The sequence below is a fragment of the Saccopteryx leptura genome, chromosome 3 (assembly GCF_036850995.1).
Source record: "Saccopteryx leptura isolate mSacLep1 chromosome 3, mSacLep1_pri_phased_curated, whole genome shotgun sequence".
In the NCBI taxonomy this organism is placed as follows: Eukaryota; Metazoa; Chordata; class Mammalia; order Chiroptera; family Emballonuridae; genus Saccopteryx; species Saccopteryx leptura.
The window spans coordinates 27,336,610-27,363,603 of record NC_089505.1 but is presented as its reverse complement, the minus strand read 5'-3'; the positions used below and the strand labels follow the sequence as shown (position 1 = coordinate 27,363,603).

General features: G+C 41.0%; 1 protein-coding gene across 1 annotated transcript; it reads right to left on the bottom strand.

Moving 5' to 3' along the window:
• Nucleotides 1-2,005: 2,005 nt before the first annotated feature.
• Nucleotides 2,006-24,592, bottom strand: IFNGR1 (interferon gamma receptor 1). Its single transcript, XM_066373145.1, has 7 exons — nt 24,368-24,592; nt 14,071-14,185; nt 12,491-12,654; nt 10,546-10,718; nt 9,412-9,601; nt 4,771-4,898; nt 2,006-3,115 (listed from the first exon to the last, which is right to left on the bottom strand). The coding sequence occupies exons 1-7, from the start codon at nt 24,450-24,452 to the stop codon at nt 2,546-2,548; spliced, it is 1,425 nt and encodes a 474-aa protein (XP_066229242.1). The 5' UTR covers nt 24,453-24,592; the 3' UTR covers nt 2,006-2,545.
• Nucleotides 24,593-26,994: the final 2,402 nt, after the last annotated feature.

Sequence of the window (26,994 nt, the reverse complement as noted above, 5' to 3'; positions counted from 1 at the left end):
TAATTATAATCCCACGCGTTCATTCACACTTATTCCATACATTCTGTTGACTCAGTTCCGACATGCAAAAATTTCTGTAGTTCTGCATAAGTTTTGTAGTAGTCTGGAGTATCAGAAACATTCTCTCTCTCCCTCTCATACACACACTGCTGCAAGAGTAACACCGGCCTGGACGTAACGACAAGCCAGATACAAGTGGTTGCACAGACAGTTCATTCCGCCAACAAATACTTAGTGAGCACTTGCTCTGTGCCGGCACCGGCCCTCATTTTGGAAATACAACAGTGGATTAGGTAAGTGCCTGTCTCATAGAGGCAACATCCTAGGGTATGTGTGTGTGGGGGAGGCAGACCCCGAACAGACACGTGACTATTACATCACATGACCATCAGTGCTATGGAGACAAAGCAGGGTGTGGGGGAGAGAATGCTAGGACCGCGCTCTCCGTGAAAGGGGTAAGGGAAGGCCACACTGGCCAGGTGAAATGACAGGGGAGAGAGGATGGCCTGCGTTAGGGGAGGCAGGGAGCCATGCAGACATGAGGGGAACACTGTCTAAACACAGGGAACAAACAAGCCTCGTGAAAGAGCCAGAGGCCACGTGGCTGGAGGAGAGGGGCAGAGTATTGTGATGAGGTCAGGAGCACCCAGGGGTCAGAGCTGAGCTCTGGACTCCATGGCAAGCACTTCAGGCGCATTGTGAGGGAAGGAGGAGCCTCTGGAAAGTTTTCTGGGTTTTTTTGTTTGTTTGTTTGTTTTTTTACAGAGATAGAGTCAGAGAGAGGCACAGATGGACAGACAGGAAGGGAGATGAGAAGCATCAGTTCTTTGTTGCAGCATCTTAATTGTTCATTATTGCTTTCTTATACGTGCCTTGACTGGGGGGCTACAGCAGAGCCAGTGACCCCTTGCTCAGGCCAGCGACCTTGGGCTCAAGCCAGCCACTATGAGGTCATGTCTATGATCCTACACTCAAACCAGCAACCCAACACTCAGGCTGATGAGTCTGTGCTCAAGCCGGCAACCTCGGTGTTTTGAACCTTGGTCTTCCATGTCCCAGTGTCCCAGTCCAATGCTCTATCCACTGTGCCACTGCCTGGTCAGGCGCCTCTAAAGTTTTAATGAGAGAAAATCTGAAATAAGTGATAATAGGCCCTGGCCAGTGGTTCAGGAGATAGAGCATCGGCTCAGCGTGCAGAACTCGTGGATTTGATCCTGGGTCAGGGCATACATGAAAAATGACCAACTGCTTCTCTTCCCCTCCCTTTCTCCTTCTCTCTCCCAGCGAGTGGCTCGATTGGTTTGAGCTTTGCCTGGGCGCTGAGGATAGCTCCATTGATTCGAGCATCAGCCCCAGATCAAGGTTGCCGGGTGGATCTTGGTCATGCGAGAGTCTCTCTCTTCCTCTCACTTGAAAAAAAAAAGGGGTGATAATAAAATTTCCGTATTGAGGTAGTTGGGTTGAGACTATAAACTGGAAGCTACACCATTGTTTAGGTTGTTCCTTATTTGGGTCAGTGCAAAAAACCAAGCCATTTCTTTTGCCCGTAAGTGGCAAAACTTCCTGGGGTGAGTTCTGATTCTGCCTGAGGGCACTGCTGAACTGTGAGGATGAAAGGAAAGTGTGAAAGGGGAGAGAAAGAAATGGAATTAAAATAATATCCGTATGTACATTAAAACATAAAGAACACATTTTGCAGCTCAGGATCCTACATCATTGTTCCTTACGTCTGGAAGCTCCTTCCCAGCTCGCTTGCTCTCTGACCAACATTTAACTTTTGCTAAATGCTACTTCCTCCAGAGGTGGCCCTGAGCCCCAGTCCTGGGGTGATAAATACTGAAATATAGACAGAAGGATCAGATTATTTTTAGAACTATTTTAAAGATTGGATATGAATAATTAGAAAGTGATTCTGTAGCATTAATGCATGGAAACAAGCAAATGGATAAAAAATATTCTCGTTAATGGCCTAAATGCTTAAATAAATGAATACAAAAAGCAAATTTTAAAATTTTTTTATTTAAAAATCGTTAAATGCAGTGTTCCATAAAAGTTATATACATGTTTTTATCTAGACTCTATAAATTCTGTTGAATTCAATTTTAAATGCAATTTTGAAAAGCTTTCAGAATTTCTTCTGAAAGCAGTTAAAATACTATATATATAAACTTACAAAAAAAAAAAAAAAAAAAAGAACCCACAGATGCACAGAAAAGAAAAAAATCCATTATGTCCTTTGAAGCGGATAGAAAGGGCCCTGAGGAATCAGTCATAGGAAGCAGGGTTGTTAGAGAAGTCAGTTACTGCTAACCTATTTATACCGTTGATATGCAACAATGCTTTGTTTTTTAAAGAGTATTCGCAGCTTTCAGATCAAATGTGACCGTGCCAGACAAGCTCTTTAGACTTTTCTCTATGCCAAGGAACTCCATGTGATTAACGGCAACAAAGACAATTTCTGAAATCATGATCTTTTCATGAAATCAAAGCAGAAAAACTGTTCAGGACAAGCAGTTCCTGACAAGTCGGTGCATCTTGGTTGACCTCATGAAAACCCTTTGGAACCTTCTGTGACCCTGTAACCGATCAAGGACTCTTTTCCTTCATTCACAGGCAGTTCTACAAACACGTGGGGTTTATCGTAACCAAAGGAGGTGGTGGTGTTTCTCAGCATTATGGGCTCTGGTTCTCCTGCCTTTATTTTGGTTTCATTATTTGGAGGAAATTCTGAGTCCGATAAGAAGCCCTCTGATTCCATAAGGCCACTATCAGAACCATTTCTGGAGTGATAGGAGTTCAAAGTGACGCTGCTGGGTTCAGACTGGTTACTACTGGAAAGGACAGAATCCCCCCTCCGCACAGAGGTGACAGGGCTGCCAGGGGTCACGTCAGAAGTCTTTTCTTCAGTGGTCCCCACTTCTGTTTCCCTGGAAAAGTCGTCTCTGTGTTCTACTTTCCCTGCAATTTCAGTCTGTGCGCTCGAAATTGTTGCCGAAGACAACTGCTCTTCCCAGACAACCTGCTCGTGTTCAGGGACAATCGGCTGATAGATGATAGGTGATACATCTTTTGATTCCGATTTTACCTCTGATGAGGCATTTTTTACCACAGACATCTAAGGGAAGAGAATTCAATGATTAAAAATAATGAATTATTAAACTTAAGTACCTATCGACAAAAAAATGGTCTAAGGATAATGGACAATTAAATATACCACTAAATGGTATATACAGAATAACAGTATAATAAAATCTGGCGGTTGCCTTTTCTATTTAATGAAAATATACTCTATTAAGATAAGAAATGATTTTTTAAAAGTTACTATCTCATTCACAGGTAGTTGACATAAATACATGTTGACATAAATATAAAACAACAATACATGTTGTTTTGTGCATTACTTTTCACATGGATACACGTTACATTTGTAATGGGACTCCAGCTACTTTATATAATATTTTACCATTTGCCTTCATAATTATAATTTCTATTGGCTCATACAATTTCTTTACACTAATGATTAAATAATTTCTCTAACAGATGTTCAAGTGTTAAGAATTTTTACTATTTACAGAACATGTTGAAATAAATACTCTTATATGTCCTTTTATTTGTAAAATTATCTTTTAGAATGAATTCTTAACAGTGGAATCACTCAGTTTGAGGGTGTGGCAGGTTTATGGCACTAGGACTGCGACACTGTATGCTCACTGCACGCTTATCTTCCCACCATGGCTGTGGGACTCTTTTCTATATAAAAAAAACAATGAAGATTTTATTTATTGATTTTAGAGAGAGAGTAGAGAAAGAGAAGGGGGGAGGGATGGGAAGCATCAACTCGTTCTTGTGTGTGCCTTGACCCCAGCAAGCCTGGGGTTTTGAACTGGCAACCTCAGCGTTCCAGGTCAAGTCTCTGTCACTGTGCCACCACAGGTCAGGCCAATGTATGACTTTTTAACAGCGTTTCCAGTTTTAATACTACAGCTACTTCTGGATCTTCAGGCTTATTTTTCTTTCTCTTACTGGTAAGGATGAGTATTGTAGTATGTGAACTGTCCACTACTTGTTGGTAGTTCTTATCCACTTTACTTAAATGTAATGTATTCATAACAAATTTAAATGAGCCCTTTGCATATCACAGATATTATTCCTGTCATATTTGATTCGAAAAGCTGTAATTGTTAATCCTTTAAATGTTCTTTTCATCATACAAAGGATTTGGAATGTTAGAGGAAAATGCCAAACTTCTAGTTGAATGTTGCTTTTGGCCGTCTTTTCTTCTACACTCCAACCACAGTCAAGTGTTTCTGCATTTGCAAATTTTCAAAAGCCTTCCATTCTTGATGCTGGTTCTTAGCCAGACTGTCCCTTAGTACTTGGACTAACTCCCTATCTGTCCTTCAAGACTGCTCAGGCACTCACTGGCATGTATATAAACCTCTGTATTTGAACCTATCACCTTGTATACCCACTGAATACTTACCTTTTTCTCCCACTAGCCTCTAAGCTCCTTAACAGACTTGTTTAACTGTACCTTTGCCATATGTATAAGAAAGTCCTGGCGTGTAGTGAAAAATATGTGGTTTTGGATGTATTAAGATTTAGTGATTTATGGTAGGTGACAAGCTGCTGACCATCATTCTACTTTAAAAAATTTTAAGAAACTATCAAAAAAGGTTCAAATCAACCTTTTAGTGTATATAATTAAAGAAAAATATTAAATACATTACCAAGCCCCTTTGCCCTAAAAAAAAAAAAAAAATACATTACCAAGGACTTTGGTAACATGATAGTTCTTCTCTTAAACGGATTTATCTTCTTGATGTTACAACACACAACTACCAGGGTGAGTACTAGAAAGAGGAGGGAACCCGCAACAATTGGAATCCAAACAGAATCTGAAAAAACAGAAAAATCAAATATTCGAATTAAGATGGAACACTGCTATATTCAAATAGTTATAAAGCCTTTGATCTATTCTTACACAGATTCCGTCAGGTAATATGGCCACAGTGCTAAGGGACACTGACACCAAAGTCAGGCAAGATGAGTAAAAATTGCGTCCCTGTCCTAGATAGCAACACGACTCTCCCCAGCTCCAAAATTCTATGCTTCCTGCAACTACACTGTCACGACACAACATGACACAGCTAACACAGCTTCTTCCTCACAATTTACTTACAGACCCAAATATAGGTTTTCAGAGTTAAGCTTTTTCAGTTAAAGAGGCAAAAGAACTTTAAAAATATACAGGGTGGGCAAGAGCAAATTTATAGCTCTTTGTATGGAAAATAATACAATTAATAAATAATAAAAGTAAACTGTTTTGCATACTCACAACTATAAATCCACTTTTGCCCTACACTATATTTTAATGTCTATAACGTATAAAATAATCCAGTCCCACACCAAAGAATTTTGTTATATTTTATATTTATTTATTTGCTTTTTTTTTTTTTAAGTGAAAGGCAGGAAGGCAGAGAGAGAGAGACTCCTGCATGCACCCTGACCAGGCTCCATCTGACAAGCCCCTTGCCCATCTGGGGCCACTGCTCGGCAACTGAGCTAATTTAGCACCTGAGAGGAGGCACTGGAGCCATCCTCAGCTCCCAGGGCCAACTTGCTTGAACTAGTTGAGCCATAGCTGCAGGAGAAGAAAAGAAGGGAAAAAGAGAGAGTGAGAGAGAGAGAGAGAAGGGGAGGAGGAGGGTGGAGAAGCACATGATCACTTTCTCCTGTGTGCCCTGACCCAGAGTTGAACCCAGGATTTCCACATGCTGGGCTGACACTCTACCACTGAGCAAACTGGCTGGGGCCTATATTTATTCAAGATTGCAAATACTTAAAAAGATTTACAGATGTACACACACACACACACACACACGGACAGAAAAGGTGCACAGGAATAAAGTCCCCTTTATTTTTCTTTCAGAAGATTTGTTTCAGAGCACATGCATCTATAATCACCGTTATGTATTTTTCTCTTATGCTGCTTTTTATTTTCACAGCACAATCTTCAGTACTTTTATTATCAGTCCTCTGTCCCAAATTAACAGTACTCTACATATTGTGGTGATGTTTGGCCTTTTTAATGGCATTTCATTACTTTTAATTTCTATTCCAAAGTTACCTCTTTGGAACAGCAATTCTGGAAATTACTACTAAATGAATGCTTGTATCACACCTGTTACAGAATGAGAAAACAATTATTACAATAATAGAAAGTAAAAAAAACCCTACATAACTAAACTAGCACTGGGCTTAGAAGCACTGGGCAGGCCGGGAATCGGCTATGAGCCACAGTGGCGCCACCATGTGGTGAATCAGCAGCCCAGTTTACACTTTTCTTTTTTTAAGTATATCTGGGTCATTTGCATTATTTTCAAATTTTGTGTATTAAGGTTTAATTATTCAAAAGAGCATCAGGCAAACTATGTAGCATAAAATGTACCTCACTATCTTAAGTTACCTATTTGAAACCCTCATATAATGGCTTAAAAGTTGTATTACATTTCAGATGTTTGGACTGATTCTTCCGCCTAGATTTCCATTCTTATGAAGATATTTGTATCATAAGATTTTTGCACATTTAAAACCTAGAAAATAATTCTAAAAACATCTTAACACTTGAAAAAAATATACTGTACACACAAAGACAGTCATTAAAACATGGTTATTTTAAAATCTGTAAATAATCTAAACATCCAAAAGTTGGGGAACATTAAATGGAATACAATCAAATAATGAAATATTCTACATTAAAAATAATATTTAAAAATATTAATAAAATATGTGAAATAATATGGGAAAATAGTTATATGTTTAAAATTAGTATACCAAATTATATACAGGTATTGATCGACTTATGACCTATGCAACTTACGACCATTCGACTTTACGACCACAATCGCTAGCCACGATTGCTCCGCGTCTGGCAGCGCAAGCGTTGCCCAGCTGGGCGTACGACAGTACAGACCAGCTTCCGGCAGCACTACCATCTCCGCGTGCACCATTTCAGCTGTTATCCCAGACTTGGTACAGCAATTTGTGTTTTGTGTCTTGGGTATTTTTCATCAAACCCCTCCCAAGATGTCTACCAAGAGGAAATTGTCTTTGTCTTTGACTTAAAAATTTTCATAACATCATTTCACAGTACTGTACATATAGCCTACTCAACTTATGACCAAATCATGTTACGACTGGTCTGTCGGAACCAATCGTGGTCGTAAGTCAAGCACTAGCTGTATACTATACAATATTATCATGGTTATGTAGAAAGAGAAAAATAGGATGAAAAAGAACAACCAAATTAAGTATTTGTTTGGATGGCAGAACTATAGATAATTTTATTTTCTTCTGGATTTCTATATTTTACAAATTACTTACAATGAATATTTAAATTTGAAAGAAACACCCAAATTTGTGTTATGGTATCTGCCACTTGAGAATGCCAGTTCCAAAGTTCTATTATATAAATATTCCCCCCATAAAAGCAAAGGATGATAAAAATTTTTAAATGCTATAAAAATGACCTATTACCATTATTTAAACCAACTTATAATTATTATTATTATTATTTTTTTTTACAGGGACAGAGAGAGAGTCAGAGAGAGGGACAGATAGGGACAGACAGACAGGAATGGAGAGAGATGAGAAGCATCAATCATCAGTTTTTCATTGTGACATCTTAGTTGTTCATTGATTGCTTTCTCATATGTGCCTTGACTGTGGGGCTACAGCAGACCAAGTAACCAGCAACCTTGGGTCCAAGCTGGTGAGCCTTGCTCAAACCAGATGAGCCCACACTCAAGCTGGCGACCTCGGGGTCTCGAACCTGGGTCCTCCGCATCCCAGTCTGACGCTCTATCCACTGCACCGCCACCTGGCTAGGCTCTATAATTTTTTTTTAATATTAATTGTCAGCGCTTGTATAGTTCACATCACAAAATTTTAGTCAATTACCATTCTTGCTATTCAGTCTTTAAACTTCTGTCCCATAAAGAACATACATAAATATTTATATATTATCTTGCTATATTGAAGGAATAAATTAGACTTATATTATTATGCATAATCCTGAAATGCAGACACTTATGCACACAGCTTTATGTGTTTATATTTTTTCTCTCCTGCATAAAATGGATATCACATGCTTTTGAAATTGGTTATTTTATATCTTTTAATGCCTGAGAAATGGTCTACAGTGGTCCCTCACCTACTGCAGAGGTTAGGTTCCAGAAACCCCGGCGACAGGCAAAAATCTGCGAAGTAGTAACTTTATATTTATTTTATTATTTATATGTATTTTAAAGCTTTATTATTTTTTTTTTAAAGGGACAGAGAGTGAGTCAGAGAGAGGGATAGACAGGGACAGACAAACAGGAACGGAGAGAGATGAGAAGCATCAATCATCAGTTTTTCATTGAGACACCTTAGTTGTTCATTGATTGCTTTCTCATTTGTGCCTTGACCGTGGACCTTCAGCAGACCAAGTAACCCCTTGCTCGAGCCAGTGACCTTGGATCCAAGCTGGTGAGCTTTCGCTCAAACCAGATGAACCCATGCTCAAGCTGGCGACCTCAGGGTCTTGACCCTGAGTCCTCTGCATCCCAGTCCGACGCTCTATCTACTGCGCCACCGCCTGGTCAGGCTTAAGGCTTTATTTAGATTTAATATTCTTTTAATGTTTTAATTAATATTTTTTATATTTTTTACATTATTTTCAATTTTTTAGGCTAGAAAATGTTTATTTTACTGCAAAAATAATTAAAATAAATATATAAAAATACCTATATACCACAATATAGTGTAAAATCCATGATACAAAATTAGATATATACAAAATTAAAAATCTGCAATAGAGTGAGACTGCAAAAAGTGAACCGTGATGTGGCGAAGGATGACTGTATTTTTAATTTGCCTTTTTTTTGAGTGAGAGGAGGGGAGGCAGAGAGATAGACTCCTGCATGTGCCCTGACCAAGACCCACCCGGCAAGCCCACTAGGGCACGATGCTCTGCCCATCTGGGGTGTTGCTCAGCAACCGAGCTCTTTTTAGCACCTAAGGTGGAGGCAACAGAGCCAACTTGCTTCAATTGAACCATGGCTGCAGGAGGAAAGGGCAAGAGGGAGCAAAGAGAGAGGGGGAGGGTTGGAGAAGCAGATGGGCACTTCTGCTGTGTGCCCTGACCAGGAACCAAACCTGGGACATCCACATACCAAGCCAACGCTTTACTTTACCACTGAGCCAATCAGCCCAGTGTGGTGGCCTATTTATAATTTTGAACTTCTCTTAGGCATAGAATTATTTTTAATAGAGTGGAGATTACTGAAATTGCAAATTTCCTTTTTTCACATTATCCTATGTTAGCTACCACTCCCTATATTTAGTAAAAAAATGGCAAGAACTTACCTCCTATTCTCTTATGATCAAAAATGGTAAGACAAAGTTCTTTGGACTTTTCAGTTCTAGGAAGCCAGTTCTCTATAACTCCTTCTACTGAAATACAATACTCAGAATTCAGGGAGGACACTGGAATACTTGACTGGCAATGAGTCTCATAGCAACCATCTTTTATCGGTTTGCACGTTCTATCTTTGATCTGTAAGGGAGAAAACACAATGAAAATCCATAGCTCCTTTTAATCTGAAAAAAAAAATCACCATACTTATATTGAGATGCAAAACCTTGAGAAAACACGTATGTGTTGAATGTTTCCATGTCTAAGAATAGAGTGGACATCAAATAATAAATCAGCCTGACCAGGCAGGGGCACAGTGGATAGAGTGTTGGACTGGGATGCGGAGGACCCAGGTTCGAGACACCGAGGTCGCCAGCTTGAGCGTGGGCTCATCTGATTTGAACAAAAGCTCACCAGCTTGGATACAAGGTCACTGGCTTCAGCAAGGGGTTACTCAGTCTGCTGAAGGCCCAAGGTCAAGGCACATGTGAGAAAGCAATCAATGAACAACTAAGGTGTCACAATGAAAAACTGATGATTGATGCTTCTCATCTCTCTCCGTTCCTATCTATCTGTCCCTATCTATCCCTCTCTCTGACTCTCTGTCTTTGTAAAAAAATAAAAATTAAAAAAATAAATCAATTTGTTATTTCAATATAGTATGATACTGTATGTATATCCATCAAAATGTTCTTTATAGGGATTTCTCTCAAAAACAATGAGTTCAATTAGAGCTATGTGTAATTTTACATCACAACCAATAAGGAAGAAAAGATTAAAATTATCCTCAGATTACCAGTGAAGAAATTAAAATACACTGGTTAACATCCTAGACTAGGGACATGCTGTTATACAAGGCAAATGAAAAACTTAAATGTGTTCACTTGGCCATTGTTAACGATTAACTATACCACCAACTCCATTCAATTGTATTTATATACATATTTCATATTTCTTATCAAACCCTAGGATCCATAAGTCTTACATGCATATTCATAAGCATTCTACTTTCTTACACTACATACAGAAACAATTTATGCTGGTGAAAGAAATTTCCATTTTGAAAAAGAAATAGTAACACCTACCAGACTTCCATTTATTCTCACATACAGATTGTATATGTATGTGTAACAACTAATTTCTTCATAACATTCGGCTTCCAGCTCTTCTCCATGTTCAGTAACTAAAGGATGCTGTATATCAATAATGATTTGGTCATCCTTATGTCTGATATCTACTTCAGGTGGTCCAATTTTCCCTGGGGGGAGGGGAGCAAAAGGAAGTAGAATTACTTAGCCCTGGAACTATACAACACATTGATATAAAATTACCAAATTAATCGACCTACTCTTTTGTTGTTGTTCTAAAGCAGAACCACATTTAAAACATTCCGAAAAGATCTAGAAGATATACTAAATGTCCTAAATAAAGATATGTTTAATATATTATCTTCTCAATCAAGGAGTGTTCCTATCTAATCTAAACTCCTCTTCTCTTTAACAGTTTAAATTCATTTCCAGTTTTAAAGCAAAATAGTTGGTCCTGAATCCTGGTAAAACCCTTGATTAAAAAAAACAACAACAACAACAACAACAACAACAAAAACCCTTGACATAATGCAAGCTCTGGTAAATTATTTTTTCTTTATCTTTGGCTCTGTAGATTTACAAAAATGGTTTTCTAAAACTGTTTCAGAAAAGGCATTTTGGTGATCTTTAAACCATTACAGAAACTCTTTGAATCTCCAAAACCTATGGATGTCTGGTATGAAGTCTCTATAACTATTTCCAACTACTGGGCCATGAACCTGTTTGCCAGAAATTTCTTGCCAGTCTTCAGAAAGAGTTAACCACCCTGATGTTGTATGAAGATTATAGACACAATGATCTTAGTCCAATTCACTTATGATCAGAGTGATTTCTGCCTTAGTGGTCCCCGAAATAATTCTTTTAGTTTTACTAGTCCCCAGGTGTAAAAATGTTGAAATGCACTGTTCTATAAAAGTTTGCTAAACATATCAATTTTTATTATGAAAATGAGAAGTAGGTATTCATTCATTCAACAAACATTTATTATGTGTCTCTGATGTTTGGGACTTGGTTGGCGAACTACTTATTCTTCACATATTTATTGGTTGCCTACTGTGTGCCAGGCCCGTCTGTTTCTACTCACTAATGCATCCTCAGGGCCTAGCGTGCTTTCTGGCATACAATGTGCCTTTGATAATCTAAGTGAGGACAATCTGACACACAGAGGGTCTAGTTACCAGATGACCTCTGCGGAATGAAACTACTTCAAGGGCAAGTAGAGAGAGGGCTGTGGAAGAGACCCGGCAGGCACTGCTGGATAGTGAAGCACGCAGCTGAAGGAGGATGGCAGTGAAGCGAAGGGGAGGCCCTGAAGGACCAGAAGCCTGCGAAGGATCGGGTGACTAAAGGCTTCCTACCCGGGAGTGAAGGGACGAGAGCTACAAGACAGGACGTTAGTCAGAAAAGAGCAATAGGCACTGAAGATTCCGCAGCTTGCAGTGATGATAAAGGTCAGGTATCCTATAGCAACGGGATGCTGGAAGCACGGAGAGCTGAAAGTCACTGGGGCTGAAGAGATTACAGAACTCTGATAATTTTGGTAATGTTTGAAGTTGGTATTAAAATCCCCACAGGCCTTGAGGCTTTAAGGTAGAGAGGAAAGGTAAGAGCAGCGGCCAAAGTCCTCAGTGAAGGTAACTCAGTGAATGACCGAGAGGGCAGGGAGAGGAAGGGCGGTGCGGATTCTAGCAGGACAGCACCGATGCACGCGTTGACATGGACAGGAAATGGAACAGTGTAGTAGGGGCGAAGTGATGGGCACCTCTTAGCCCTATTTTATGGGGTTTGGGAGAAGAGGAAGATAAGAACTCTCTAAATTGCTCCAAATGGTTCTTGGGCATTATAATAATTTTTAGCAACTCCTAATAAAAGCTAATATATACAGAAGACAAGTGCAAGTGCTCTCAAAGTTAAAATTTAGCTGTATACATGTTCTACTCACCATGTTGGCACAAAATAAACTCCTTTGACTCTGCATAGGCTGATTCTTCCTGTCCAAGCCTAGCTTTAACTCGGGCCCAGAGATTATCTGCTGGGTCAGTAATCATGGACGTGATATTACAGTTCTGACGAGTGGTATTGCAGGCATGAATCCATTTTGCTTCTCTAAAATAAAGACAAATAAAGAAACAAAAAAGTAATTATTATTAATACATAGACTTGAACCATCTCCGTCTATGCTTTGCTTTTCACTCACAGCACGAAGATGGTAGAAAGAGCTAAAGAATAGGATGGAGAAGCGAGACAAAGTAGAAATCCCTTTTGAACTCTTTAGTTAGAAGTACTACAGCCTGACCAGGCGGTGGTGCAGTGGATAGAGCATCAAACTGGGATGCAGAGGACCCAGGTTCGAGACCCCGAGGTTGCCAGCTTGAGCGTGGGCTTATCTGGTTTGAGCAAAAGCTCACCAGCTTGGACCCAAGGTCGCTGGCTCGAGCAAGGGGTTACTCGGTCTGCTGAAGGCCCACGGTCAAGGCACATATGAGAAAGCAATCAATGAACAACTAAGGTGTTGCAACGAAAAACTGATGATTGATGCTTTTCATCTCTCTTTGTTCCTGACTGTCTGTCCCTATCTATCCCTCTCTCTGACTCTCTCTGTGTCTCTGTAAATAAAAAATAAAAAAAGAAGTACTACAAATTCCTTTACAATAAAGAGTCTCAAATCAAATTATAAGATCTGTACAAACCATATTCCACGTGTAAGTTTTTAAAAATCTACTCTTTTAACAACTCTAGTTTTCATTAACTTAATCATTACTTAGTTACAGAATCCAACACAGTATAAAGACTTCTAGCACTTGTCAAATATTTTTTTGAAATCTTTATCTTTTACTCAACAATACATATAAACTATAGGAAACAAGATGACATTTTTTATTTTAGTGAGAGAGAGGAGAGAGACACAGGGATAGACAGGGACAGATAGACAGGAAGGGAGAGAGATGAGAAGCATCAACTTGTTGTGACACTTTGTTGTTCATTGATTGCTTTCTCATACGTGTCTTGACTGGGGGGCTCCACCTGAGCCAGTGACCCTTGCTCAAGCCAGCAACCTTGGGCTCAAACCAGCAACCTTTGGGCTCAAGCTAGTGACCAGGGGTCATGTCTATAATCCCACACTCAAACTGGTGACCCTGAGCTCAAGCCGGATGAGCCCATGCTCAAGCAGGTGACCTCAGGGTTTTGAACCTGGTTCCTCAGCATCCCAGGTTGATGCTCTATCCACTGCCCCAATGCCTGGTCAGACAAGATGACATTTTTAATACAGAAATGTAAACTTTATTTATTGGGCCTTAAAATCTAGTTAAATAGTCATACTTGTATAATTTAATTCTGACAAGAAGAACAAAGAGGCAGGAAGTATTCTGAAGAGAACTAATTTGCATCCTTAGTTAGGACTTCTGAAAGTCTACAAGCAATTCAGGAAGTTTTGTCACATGAAAAGGAACACAGAGAGTTTTGGAATGCATAAGGACCAAGGCAAAAGCAAAATAAAAAGGATAAAAGAGTAACACTCACTCATAGGTCTTCACCTGCACAGTAAAAACTGGTGTCTGTGGCGTGTCTGGGTAATTCCAAGACACGACAGTATTCAAATTGTAGGCCTCAATTTTAACATTGGTTGGCACAGGCACTGTAAGAGATTCAAAAAGTAAAATGGACAATAGTAAGAAATTAATATTAACATTTAAAAACCTTACAGTAAGAAGCCATGTTAACCAAATATAAAAAAAAAATGTATTTTTTTAAAAAATAGAATTTATCAGAATAAATTTTAAAAATTATTTAAATTAGGAGATGGCTATAAATTAATTTTATTGAAAAATGAGTTCTGATTTATTTTTAATTACTGAAGCAACACTGTGATATAAGGGAAACACAAATAAGTATGAGGCAGTAAATTCCTATAATGTTTTAGGAGTTTTTAAAATAAATGCACTGCTTGTTGTAATAATCTCAATTCATTTAATCACTAGAATTTTCTATAAATGATGCTACAGATTATATTCAATGTCTATAAAACTGCGTTGGCTAATTTCACTCTAAAATTCCACCAAACGGGCTCTCAACCCTACACCCAGCAATATTACACAGTTAGTACCTTTCTATAGCATAAGATGAGATGCCTAATGATCGACTGAAGGAGCCACTAACTAACTGTTCCTATTTCATTAACACTTTGCCCTCTGGGGTGGTGCAAGGCTTTTTACAAAACAAACCCAGTATTTCTTATTGCCTTGGCTCTTTTGAACTGTTTCAGAAAACTTTTGCTGATAAGATGTGAGCTACTTGAGATAACAGGCAGACGTTACTTTAACATCTTTCATCAGACATTACCAAAACTATAACGTAGGTATTAAAAGTAAGCATTTTCCCCCTGGTCCATGTAAAAAGTTGTCATCCACCACCCCTTGGAAAATAACACACACACACATACACACACTCCCTTCCCCCTCTGTCTCCCTCCTGCCTCCCTCCCTTCCTTCCCTTTATGAATAAACATGAAGGTATAATATATAGTTAGCAATATGGCCCAAAAGGAAAACTCTAAAACTGAGACTCATAGACACAGACAATAGTACGGTGGTTTCCAGAGGGAAGGGGGTGGGGGGAAATGGCAGGGCCGTGGGAACATGCAGTGATGGAAGACAGTTCGACTTTGGGTGATGGGCACACAATTGCAATACAGTGATCATGTACCGTAGAAATATATACCTGAAACCCACACAATCCTATTAACCAATGTCACACCATTAAATTTAATTTTTAAACTGATTTACTTATACAATTAAAATAATTATACGAATGGTAATGTGGCCAAAGTTCAGTGGCTTCCTAACATAACTTAACATCCTCCTCAAAAATTCTAAGAGCTACAAGTATATTTTTTAAAGCACCCAGATGATGATAATGGTAATCACTCAGGTTTATATTGAGTAGACTGCTCTAATAAGAGAAATATAACCATCCTAGCTGGGTACATCAGTTGGTTAGAACTGCAACCCAAAATGCCAAGGTTGCAGGTTCAATCCCTGGTCAGGGCACAAACAAGAATTAACCAATAAACAAATCGATGTTTCCCTCTACATTTCTCCTTCCCTTCTTCTCTCTCTAAAAATCAATTTTAAAAAATTTAAGGAAAAAAGAAAGAAAAATATTTCCTGAGTTGGACATTAAGAAATCTGGGTTCTTTCCTGCTATATTACTAAATAGTTATTTCAGATTTCCTCATCCATTGAATGAGGTGTTAATTTCACACACACGATACTTGCTTTCTGTTGAAAGAAACACTTAAAATACAGCATATGACAAGTTATACTGAAGCTTCTTTAATAGGGTTTCTTTTTATTTGGTATGTTTGTACCTCAGCTTTCTGAAACAGTCTAGTCTCAAACAGCTTATAATCTGTTGTTGAGAAGGAAATAAAAGGCACAAGCCTGGGTTCAATTCAACATTACTATCAAATAATAATCATACATATAATCATAATTTTGCAACCATATAAGAATGAGAGATACCTGATGCTAAAAATACTCATAATGAATCTGAACTTCCTTCAGAAGTCATTTCTTAATTTTAGCATCTTTTGTCTCTCCAGAGGTTGAGAAATTTCAAACAATCAGGTCCTGGTTTCTTTTCACTTAACAGTCTTTTTCCCTTCCCTTTCTCTGGTCCTGCATTTACTAGAAGCAAGAAGAAATTACATGGCATCTTCAACACTGGTTGGAAATCTCCTTAGTTAGGACATGCAGCTCACCAGACACATTTCACAGTGCAGCTAAGCTTTCTGCTACTACATAACGGAGATCTGCCTTCCTCTGGTTTCCAATAATGACAAGTTCTTCCCTTCCTTTTAAGCCCTTTTAAAAAAAACTACTCCCAAATGGAATGACTTTTTAACTGTAGAGACTCAATCTGAAATTTCTGTTTGAAGAAAGGGCATGTAGAACTCAATCTATACACTATAATATCAAATAAAGTCCATTTATATTTAAGAGGTTACTGACTCATATAAAGCCACAAATAATTGTAGATTTGTATAGTTAGATTAGTTTTTAATGCAAATCAAACTAGGTTTCCCATAATTTAAGTAAAAGTTTGACATGATTAGACTAGGACAAGGACTTAAATCATAGCTTTCAAAGTAATCAAAACAGGTGGTAGGAGGAAGAGGTTTCGATGGATTACAGCAGACAGAAATTACTACTACGTTAAAGGAGAAACTTTTAAATATTTACACTAAAGGATGTAACTTGTGGTTTTAATGCTACCAGAAGAGAAACCATGCGGTTATTAGACATCTGCCTTAGTCATTTTTGCTAAAATAACATAATAGACATAAGTAATTTTCTCATTAAAACACAGAATTTTGTAAGCTAAAATTTAAATTGTTACATATTCTGATTGAAATAATTAAGGCTTACAACAAACTTCTACTCATAATAAATGTAACTTATGAAAATAAAAATACATGTATTAAGATTCTACCAGATATCATGAAATAAAATAATCTTACAGATTTCCCCATCTTTTCAAAATGCCCATAAGTTTTTTAACTCACGTTATTTCCGGATAAGAATTAAGAGTTACTTCATGCATATGTTCATACTATCCAGAGTAAACTAGCTATTTTAAGATATGCTTCCTGGAACTCTTCTAGAAACTAGCTGAGGATTTAACTAAACCAAACACAGGAGAGAAGAATCAATTTTTCATTAACACTCAACTACAATGAAGAAAAAAAAGAATTATGACCACACGCAACTGTTTCCTCGTGATAAATTAGAAGAGACAGGATATGAAAAAAGAGCAAAGGAGAGGACAGAAAATACTGATGAGGATCCGATCAGCACGTAATAAAGCAGGGCCACTAGACAGGGCAACAGGGATGTCACAAAGGCCAAACCAGTTCTGTAACCATTGCTGGAGAAGGTAGGGTAGAGGGGGAAGCAGACAAGACATCTTCAGGATGCTGATGGCCGGAAGTAGGGCTAGCTGCTACCAGTGCTCTGTCCTATAACTGCCCAAGCACCTGTTGCCTTTGCTCAGACTGACAGCCAGAGGAGTTCTTCACCAACTTGAACACACAGCAAACAATGACTCTAGAAGATGTGTACGTCTGTGGCAGAACAGAGCTCCATACTCCGTAGACACCATACCAGAATCTGCTTACCAGCCTCTTTAAGGTAAGGACAAACTGAACAGCAAAAAGAAATGAGAATAAAGGGGCTGGTTAAGTAAATTGTTTTTGTGAATTTGAAGCCACCTGATACCACAACTCAAAAACCAATGCTCCAAGTTAAAGCACCCAAACCCACCCACCTGACTGGTGGTAGTGCAGTGGATAGAGCATCGACCTGGGATGTGGAGATCCCGGGTTCGAAACCCAGAGCTCATGGAGCGCGGGCTTGCCTGCTTGAGCGTGAATGTGCCACCTTGAGTATGAGCTAGCCAGCTTAGGTGTGGGAATCATCAACATGATCCCAAGGTCACTGGCTTGAGCAAGGGGTAACTGGCTTGGCTTAAGCCACCTGGTCAAGGAATGTATGAGAAGCAATCAATGAACAACTAATGTGACACTATGAGTTGATGTTTCTCATCTCTCTCCCTCTCTACTTCTTTTCTCAATCTCTCTCTCTCAAAATAAATAATAAAATAAAATTAAAAATAAAGCATCCAGACCCTTTCTTGAATGAGTAACTTTCAGATAAAATATCTCACACCCTCCCACAGTGAAAAATACCAAATTAATACTTATGCATTTTTTTCAGAATTTTTACAATCTACCTCCTGAATGGTTTTATGATGTTGATAAATGGCTAGTTTTCTTAATGCTTCTCAACTTTTTCTCTTAGCAAGTAGCAGTATCTCCTAGATTAAAGATAAAGAAAGATACTTTGAGGGTTCTTACATACGATGTTTGAAGTGTTCATAAAAGGTTTTGTCATTGAAACATTCCAATATTTGGGGGCTTTGAACTTCATGAATCATATATCTATCACTTTGTGAAAATAAAAGTATTTTCTTTATTTTTCTTTCCGTTTTAATGGGCTATAATTGACATACAGCATTGTGTAAGTGTAAGGTGTACAACATATGCTATATATATGCTGCAAAATGATAACCACAAAAAGTTTAGTTAACATCCATCATCTCATACAGAGACATGAAGAAATAAAAGAGAAAACAAATGTCTATTTCCTTGTGATAGAACTTCTGGGATCTACTCTCAGCAGTTTTTGAATATACCATATAGCAGTGTTAGTTGTAGTCATCATTTTGTACATTACATCCCCACATTATTGTCTTGTACCTGCAGATTATTGTCTTGTACCTGCAGAAGTTTCAGAAAGGTTTGAATGAGGACACCTAAAATACACTGCTCACAAAAATCAGGGGGTATTTTATTGCTTCATATTCATTTTGAAATATCCCCTAATTCTTGTGAGCAGTATGCTTCAAGTCTACTTTACCTTCTATGTACTAGTTCCTCAGCTGGGTCAAGACCTCCAGTATCCTGCGATCTTCTCATGCCTATCTATCTTTGGGACTATTCTGGTTTTTATCACCTACTCTTATCTCTTAAACGATGCAGCCCAGAAATGATGCAATAGCTGTAAATAAAATACTTTCTTTCCTCTTTTTTAAAAAGATGGGCATATGGAATAGTGGCTTATAGTGAACTTGTAATTAACTAAAATTCCCCAGATCTTTACTAAAAACAACATGTGAAGGTTTTTCTGACCTGAAACACAGAATTTTACCCCTGGCCTTTTATCCAATTTTATCTACTTGGGTTTGCTTGGCATGTCAATGAATTCTAACTGGAATAGAACCATCTAGTCCCTGACAGTAGTCATTTCTCAAGACTAATTCCCTTCTGGATTAAGTCATTCTAAGTTGAGAAATAATTTAGGAACTGAAAAAAGTAAAAGAGGACTTTTCAATCTATGGAAGGAAAAGGGAGGAAGAAAGAGTTAGCTGCTGAGCCTAAATTTCTCCTATTAATCTGGGTGAATTTTTTTAAGCCAACACGATTTCATATATAACTAAACAATTTCATATTTTAAAATATATTTGTTAAAATAATGATGCACATTACCGAATGATCATCACTGGCATATATTAAACACTTCCAACAGGGCAAGGAATGTGCTCAACTTTTTTATGCATTTATTTCAGTTAAGTACCTCAACCACCCTTCCAGGGAGGTGACAGACCTATTTTTACCAAGGACAAAACAAAGGCTTAGAGTAGTTATCTAAAGATAATATGTAAAGTTTTATTGATTTTTAATTAAGAAAAGCTGCCTAAGTGTCATTTTTGTGACAGTTTAATAAAATAAGAGGAAAATAGCCTCTCCATATAAATAGGAATTGGAGACGGTTGTTTTCTGATGATTTTACAAGCACCTGCTTCAAGTAATTTTGCCAGTTTATTATACTATCACAATTAAATGATGGCCACTGTTAAATCTGAACAACGTATTAAAGTAAGTCATTTCGTTAGAATGGACATGACTGAAATGGATGCCATATATTTGTGTTAGTATGCATTGGGATAATCTAAAATAAAGGCAGTCCCTTAATAAGAAAATTATAAGTAAACTGATTCCTTCCTGTCAGAATTTCATTTAATTCTGGTTTAACTACCATTCTGATTCACTGAAATGGAACCATGAATTATTGATCTAGTTCATACAACAAACTGCATTATTTATTGCTGTGTGCTGCCAAATTTTATAAGATAGCTCTTTAAATGGGTTATCCTTCTCTTGAATTCTCTAGGTATTCTTTTATGTAGAACTGAAATAGGTAACTTGTGAAGTCCATATGAATCATAAATCAGAGTAAAGTGAAAAAGAAAATTATTATTAATATCTGTCCATGCCCTGGCCAGCTGGCTCAGCAGTAGAGCATCAGCCTGGCATTTGGAAGTCCCAGATTCAATTCCCAGTCAGGGCACACAGGAGAAGTGACCATTGGCTTCTCCACCACTCCCCCCCCCCATATCTCTCTCTCTCTCTCTCTCTCTCTCTCTCTCTCTTTCCCCCTCCTACAGCCATGGCTCGAATGGTTCAAGCAAAGTTGGCCCTGGGTGCTGAGCATGGCTCCATAGCCCTGCCTTAGGTGCTAAAATAGCTCTGTTTCCAACCAACAGAGCAGTGGCCCAGACAGGCAGAGCATTGCCTAGTAGGGGGCTTGCTGGGTGGATCCCAGTTGGGCACATGCAGGAGTCTGTCTCTGCCTCCCTGCCTCTCAATTTAAAAAAGCACAAAACACCTGTTCATTAAGTGTAATTAAAATGTATTATCTTAGATATCTGGATTCTTTGAAATAAAACAGAATCCAAAGAAGATAATGAGAAATTTAACACTCCCAGAGCATTATCCTAAAGCCAGAGACGGAGCAGAAGCATAGCTAAGAAGTGGAGAAGGTGAGTTAAGAGCCCCATGTGTGTGCTGAAATACAGCGTGTACTTCGGACAATACCCAGGGTGGGAGACCAAGCTGGAAGAAGGTAGCCGCTAGCAGACACTGACTCACTTAAAATACATACACTGCTTTATATGTAAAAGTGAATGAAAAATAAAACACTGCTGATTATTAGGTGACACACGTGAATTTGTTTTCCCTATAAATTCACTTAAGAAATAACAACAAAAGCCCGTAACTGTAATATATTCCTTACCGCTTGGATTTTTCAGAGACTGGCTGTAATCTCTTGACTGTTCCTGTTCCTACCAAGTCCCCTCATCTAAGATGAACTTCCAAATACACAATCAAACCCGCATCAGTAAGAGTTAGCACGAACTGGGCGGATAGCTTGGTTGGTTAGAGCATCATCCCAAAGCACAGAGATTGCCAGTTTAATCCCCAGTCAGGGCACATACCGGAGCAGACTGATGTTCCTGTCTCTCTCCCCCTTCCTCCCTTCCTTTCTCTAAAACCAATACAATAAACATGAAAAAAAAAAAAAAAAAAGGGTTATCACATTGAGTGTGTATCAAGTGCCAGGCACTGGAGAGTCAGGGAAGATAACCAAGAGCCAGAAGCAGATTGTCCTTATGGGTTTTCCTCCTATACTCTGCAGATACTGCATTTTAAACTAACTTTAAAAGCACAGGCCTGACCAGGTGCTGGTGCAGTGGATAGAGGATCGGCCTGGGATGCAGAGGGCCCAGGTTCAAAACACTGAGGTCACTGGCTTGAGCACAGACTCATCCAGCTTGAGTGCGGGGTTGCTGGCTTGAGCATGGGATCACAGAGATGACCCCACAGTTGCTGGCTTGAGACCAAAGGTCACTGGCTTAAAGCCCAAGGTTGCTGGCTTGAGCCCAAGGTCTCTGCCTTGGCTGCAGCCCCCAGGGCCAAGGCACATATGAAAAAGCAATCAATGAACAACTAAGGTGCAGCAACAAAGAACTAATGCTTCTCATCTCTCTCCTTTCCTGCTTGTCTGTCCCTATCTGTGTGTATGTCTCTTTCTCACTAAGAAAAAAAAAAAGGCATAGGAAACAACAAAATCTAGAGAAATGTAGTAAAAAAAACTAGACAACTGTCTTGAAATGCATTGAAAAAAAGGGGGTGTTGCCAACAATTGTGTTTAAAAAATGCTAGTATACAGAAGTCCACGGCAGATCTTTCTGTGGGGGGTATGCAGACAATTCAAACTCCAGGGCCTGCTTCCAGGATGTGCAAACTGTGCAGTCAGAGGAAGCTCCACATGCCTTCTAAATGTTCATCCAACTGTCCGCTCTTCTCCATTTCAACTGCTTCTTCTCATTGACTCCTCCTAGACTTAAGCAGCAGCCTAACTGGCCTTCCTCCTTTGATTCTACTTTACCAAACTATTTTATAAGATGAATTTCTAAGTGACATATCTAATCTGCATAAAATCATTTCTCCTCTTAATCTAGGCTACCCACTGACTTGAGCAAGGTATAGTAAGCATATCACTTTGTGAGTTCAACACCTGTACTTCTTCTAGAAACATTATTTCTCTTCTGGGAACCCCCCCTACTGCCATCCCCTGAAACATTTACTTCCCATGCGAGCTGGCACCTGCCCTAAGCTGGACAAATCAGAGCCTTTCCTTGGTATTTTGTTAGGATGAAAGAATCCGCCAAATGTCAAAACCCAAAAGCTGTCAACAGCCACGATTCCTGCCAACTAGGGAAAGATGTTAACACTAAAAAAGTTAGAAATAAAGAACGGAGAGTTTGGCAGTTTGATTTCCTGGTTCAGCTTGCAGAGGCCCAGCTGGCATCTCTATCTTTCTGTTCAACTCTTGCTTAGACTCTCTGAGCCAATCAATTCCTCTTTTAGTCTAAGTCAGGCAAACCTGTATTTCTGTCGTTACCATTCCCATCATGTCACCCCTTGGAGCCTCACACACATATTCTACAATAAAATGCTTAATATTCCACTAATTCCACAAGCTGTTCCACACCTCTTCTTCTGCACACACACGTCTCTGCACCTCCAGTTCCAACTTGGGGGGTCATCTTCTCATCTTTCCTGACTCCTCTGGTCAGAGCCAGGTACCCACATATTGCTTTCCAGCAGTCTGTGCAAGAGGTTCAAGCTCTTAACACAATGTCCTCCAGCTGCCCTTATGGGTGACTAACTTGCCCTAGGTAATGGCAGTTTGCAGAGCCCACTGCCAGACGCCCCTCAGACTCCTCACTGAGTACCAGCGGAGTCTCTACGGGTCGGGCAGACCTCTCTGTGCCTCAGTTTCTCATCTGTGAACAGATACCAATAATGCCTACTTTATAGGGTTGCTGTGAAAGTGAGACATGATGAGAACTTAGCAACGGTGCCTAGCACTTCGTAACTGTTAGCTACATAACCCTGATCCTTGAAAATAAAAACTAAGTAACTCCTATTTTTGTATTCCCAACACCTGGTATAATCTAGTCTGTCCCAAAGAATACGACTACCTATTTGTTTTCTTGACTTTGAAAGAACAAGCCATGGGAGAGCTGGATATGAATGCAGCACACCTAACAGGAACTCATGGATGAGTCATGGCACAGAGCTTCGGACCCACAGTCTGCCAAGGCTGCTGGAGGCTGGGCCTCCCTGACCCCTTCCAGGCGAGTGCTAGCTGTGGACACAGAGGAGGCACTCGTGACTAACGGGCTTTCAGATGATGCGGGTTCATCCCTCTGGCAGAAGCAGTTTCCTGATTTTATCAGAGCTCCGAATCTCCATCACACCGAGCTTTAGAAAAGCGTATTCTTGGCATCTGTTTCCCGGGAAACCTCCCTAAGCAGGCGGAAACAGGATGCTCCCACGGACTAAGCTGCGTGAAGAGACCACCGCCTGTCACCTGGCTCCCTGGAGCCCGCCCTGCGCCCCGCACAGGCCAGGACGCTAGATGGCCAGTGACCCCCACTTCATCCTCAGCGGGCGAAAGCACAGCTGCGCTCCCATCCTAAGAATCTGGGGTCCACCCTAAGAGTAGTAGGAAGTCATCACCGGTGGCCACGGCTTACAAGTGCTGGCCGGGAGTCTCACTAATTTCAAAACGAATTACAAGGACTGAAGAAGTGAGAGGCGCGTTTTGCTGTTTTGGCAACAACGGAAGAGGCGAGAGAAAGGGAACTGAAGAGTGCGAACCGCACAGACCCGGAGTCGCCTCCCCGGAGGCCGCCGCCGCCACAGAGCCCGACGCCCCAGGGCGGCCGAGACCCGGGGCGTCCGGGCAATGCGGGTGCGGCCCCGCCGGGCGGGGCTTCCTGGCAGGGGCGGCTTGCTCCCTTTCCTCCCGTTCCCACCCGGCCGCGACCCTGCCGCGAGCGACAGTACCTGCGGATAGCTCCGGACCCGCGACGCTCAGCTCAGCCCTGCTCGCGGCCTGCGTGACGAGGACGAGGAGAAGGAGGAGAGCCATGCTGCCCCGGAGAGACTCCGGGTGCGGCCCCGAGCGGGTGCGGGTGTCCGCCGGCCCGGCCCTGGGCCTGGGCCTGGGCCTGACGTCACTTCCGCCGCCGGAACCAGGGCTCCAGCGGGACGTCGGGACTAGACCGTGAGGCCGAGATTTTGGATGGGGAGGCAGGACTAGTTCAGGAGGCTCGAGGTGAGAGGGGGGACGGGGAGGGGCCAGGACGGGAGGCGGGGCCAAAACGGGAGGCGGGGCCAGGACGGGAGGCGGGGCCAAGACGGGAGGCGGGGCCAAGACGGGAGGCGGGGCGGGGTCAGGCGTGAGGGCAAGAGTGAACTGAGAGGCAGGTCTAAGGTCTGGGAAGGGGATCTCGGGCGGGGAGGGTGAACTAGTAGGACAAAATAGGCGAGGACAGGCCAGTTGCGAAGTACCACGACATTAGGGGCACGACAGACGATGGTCGCGACCTAGGCTCAGCGATTTGTGAGGAACTTGGGTCCAAAGGTTATTATTATGTTTTTTTCCTGCTTGGCACCACCTCCCGCGATTCTACTTCCTATTTTCTCAGTATCCTGGGTTCGCAGAACTTTGCCCTAGCTCTCAACCCAGCCACAATCATTTTACCTCATTACACTTTGCCATCAGCGTCTGGGAGTCTGAGAGTTTAGAACAGGAAAGAGCTGTTATGTGCCTCCTCTAAATCCCTGCATTTGTTTTTGAGGAACCTGAAGTTTCGCTGGTGAAATGTTTTGTGCAATCTTCCTCAGACCAAATCGATTTGGCTTGGCCGAGAACTACACTATTATTGGGAGGGGGAAACAACTTGTATTATCTTTTCAGCAAAATCAAATAGGAATTTATTAAAAAGCCTCTCATCATGAGATCTGTCCACTTTCTCATCTGCTATTACTCTGCCTTACTCCCATCCCACTCCAGGCACAATAGATGTGCATAAAGCTAACCACCTCATCTGCAAGTCTCTGCTTATCATGTGCTTCTGCAAAAATTTGAAATTACAACCCACCTTCCCTTCTTTTTATCCTGCCCTACTATTTTTTCATGAGCACCTTCCTTCCCACTCTACAATATGCATATTGATCATTTTTTTCTCTCCATGTTAGAATGCATGTGTAAAGCCAGTAGGCATGGCTACCACCACAGATGCCTGGCCCGTGCAGGTTCTCATTTGATTCGGACAGGCGGTAATGAAACAATGGAGCCAAGAACTGGTGGGCCATTAGCTTTTATCCTAGCTTGCACCTGGCAGGCAAGAAATACACACAATGGGAAAACACTTCCCTTTCCATTCAGGGCTCCCAAAGCCACTGACTTAATCCAAGTATTCCTAGAATCAAAGGTTTCTACCTCACCAGCCTTATTCACCTCTGTTCTCCATCTCCTTCTCTCTGCACAAACTGAACAAATTGGCTTCTCCTTCAGCACTCCGCCATCTTTTTTTTTTTTGGTATTTTTCCAAAGCTGGAAATGGGGAGAGACAGTCAGACAGACTCTGGCATGCGACCGACCGGGATCCACCCGGCACGCCCACCAGGGGCGATGCTCTGCCCCTCCCGGGCGTCGCTCTGTTGCAACCAGAGCCACTCTAGCGCCTGGGGCAGAGGCCAAGGAGCCATCCCCAGCGCCCGGGCCATCTTTGCTCCAATGGAGCCTCGGCTGCGGGAGGGGAAGAGAGAGACAGAGAGGAAGGAGAGGGGGAGGGGTGGAGAAGCAGATGGGTGCTTCTCCTGTGTGCCCTGGCCGGGAATTGAACCCGGGACCCCTGCACGCCAGGCCGACGCTCTACCACTGAGCCAACCGGCCAGGACCAGCACTCCGCCATCTTGGCTGCTTCTCCACTCCTCCACGTGGCCTTTCCCTGCTCTTGTTTTATAGTGTAGAAATCAAAATCTTTAATTCAATATACAAAGTCACTTATCTGAGGCATAGTGGGATTCCTCATGAGAGTGTACCATCCCACATCATGCAATAGTCAAGGGTGCAGGGAAAATCTTAGTTTTAAAAAGATCTTAGTATTAAAAGGGTGGGAAAGGCTTAGTCTTAAAACTAAGCCTTAGGCTATAAGGACCCTGCCTGCTTACAGCCTGTCCCCCACACCCAATGCAAACTATAAGCGAGCAAACATATATATCATATTTACAAATTTATTTGACCAACATTTTCTACATTTGGCGTAGTCTGTGGCAGGATTCAAAACAGATTGGTATGGAGTCACCACCACCTTTGAGCAGTGGAGTAGAGGACTGGTTGCTGTTATGGTTCCCCAGGCTATCCTTTTGGGGACTGTAGGCTGTATGTCTTTTACAGCCATGTGTGAGGAAACCAAGAGCTCTGTGGAAGAGGCTGCCCGGGACCTGCAAACTGAGCAGTGGAAGGAGCTGGAGCAAATGTGGGAGAAAGAGATGCCAACCCTGGAGCTGGAGCAAGCACCAAAAAAGGCCGACCAGGTTCGTGAGATTCGCTTGGAAATGGAGCAGCTGCTGGAGGAGGATTCACAGGTTCATGACTTGGAGATTGTCCTAGACATTGTGGA

Coding starts and splice junctions, on each gene's coding strand:
- IFNGR1 (XM_066373145.1), bottom strand. CDS start 24,452: ATGGCTCTCCTCCTTCTCCTCGTCCTCGTCACGCAGGCCGCGAGCAGG. Junction 14,186..24,367: donor GGGTCCGGAGCTATCCGCAG/GTACTGTCGCTC, acceptor AATCTCTTACAG/TGCCTGTGCCAACCAATGTT. Junction 10,719..12,490: donor GTTTATTTTGTGCCAACATG/GTGAGTAGAACA, acceptor CCCTCCCCCCAG/GGAAAATTGGACCACCTGAA.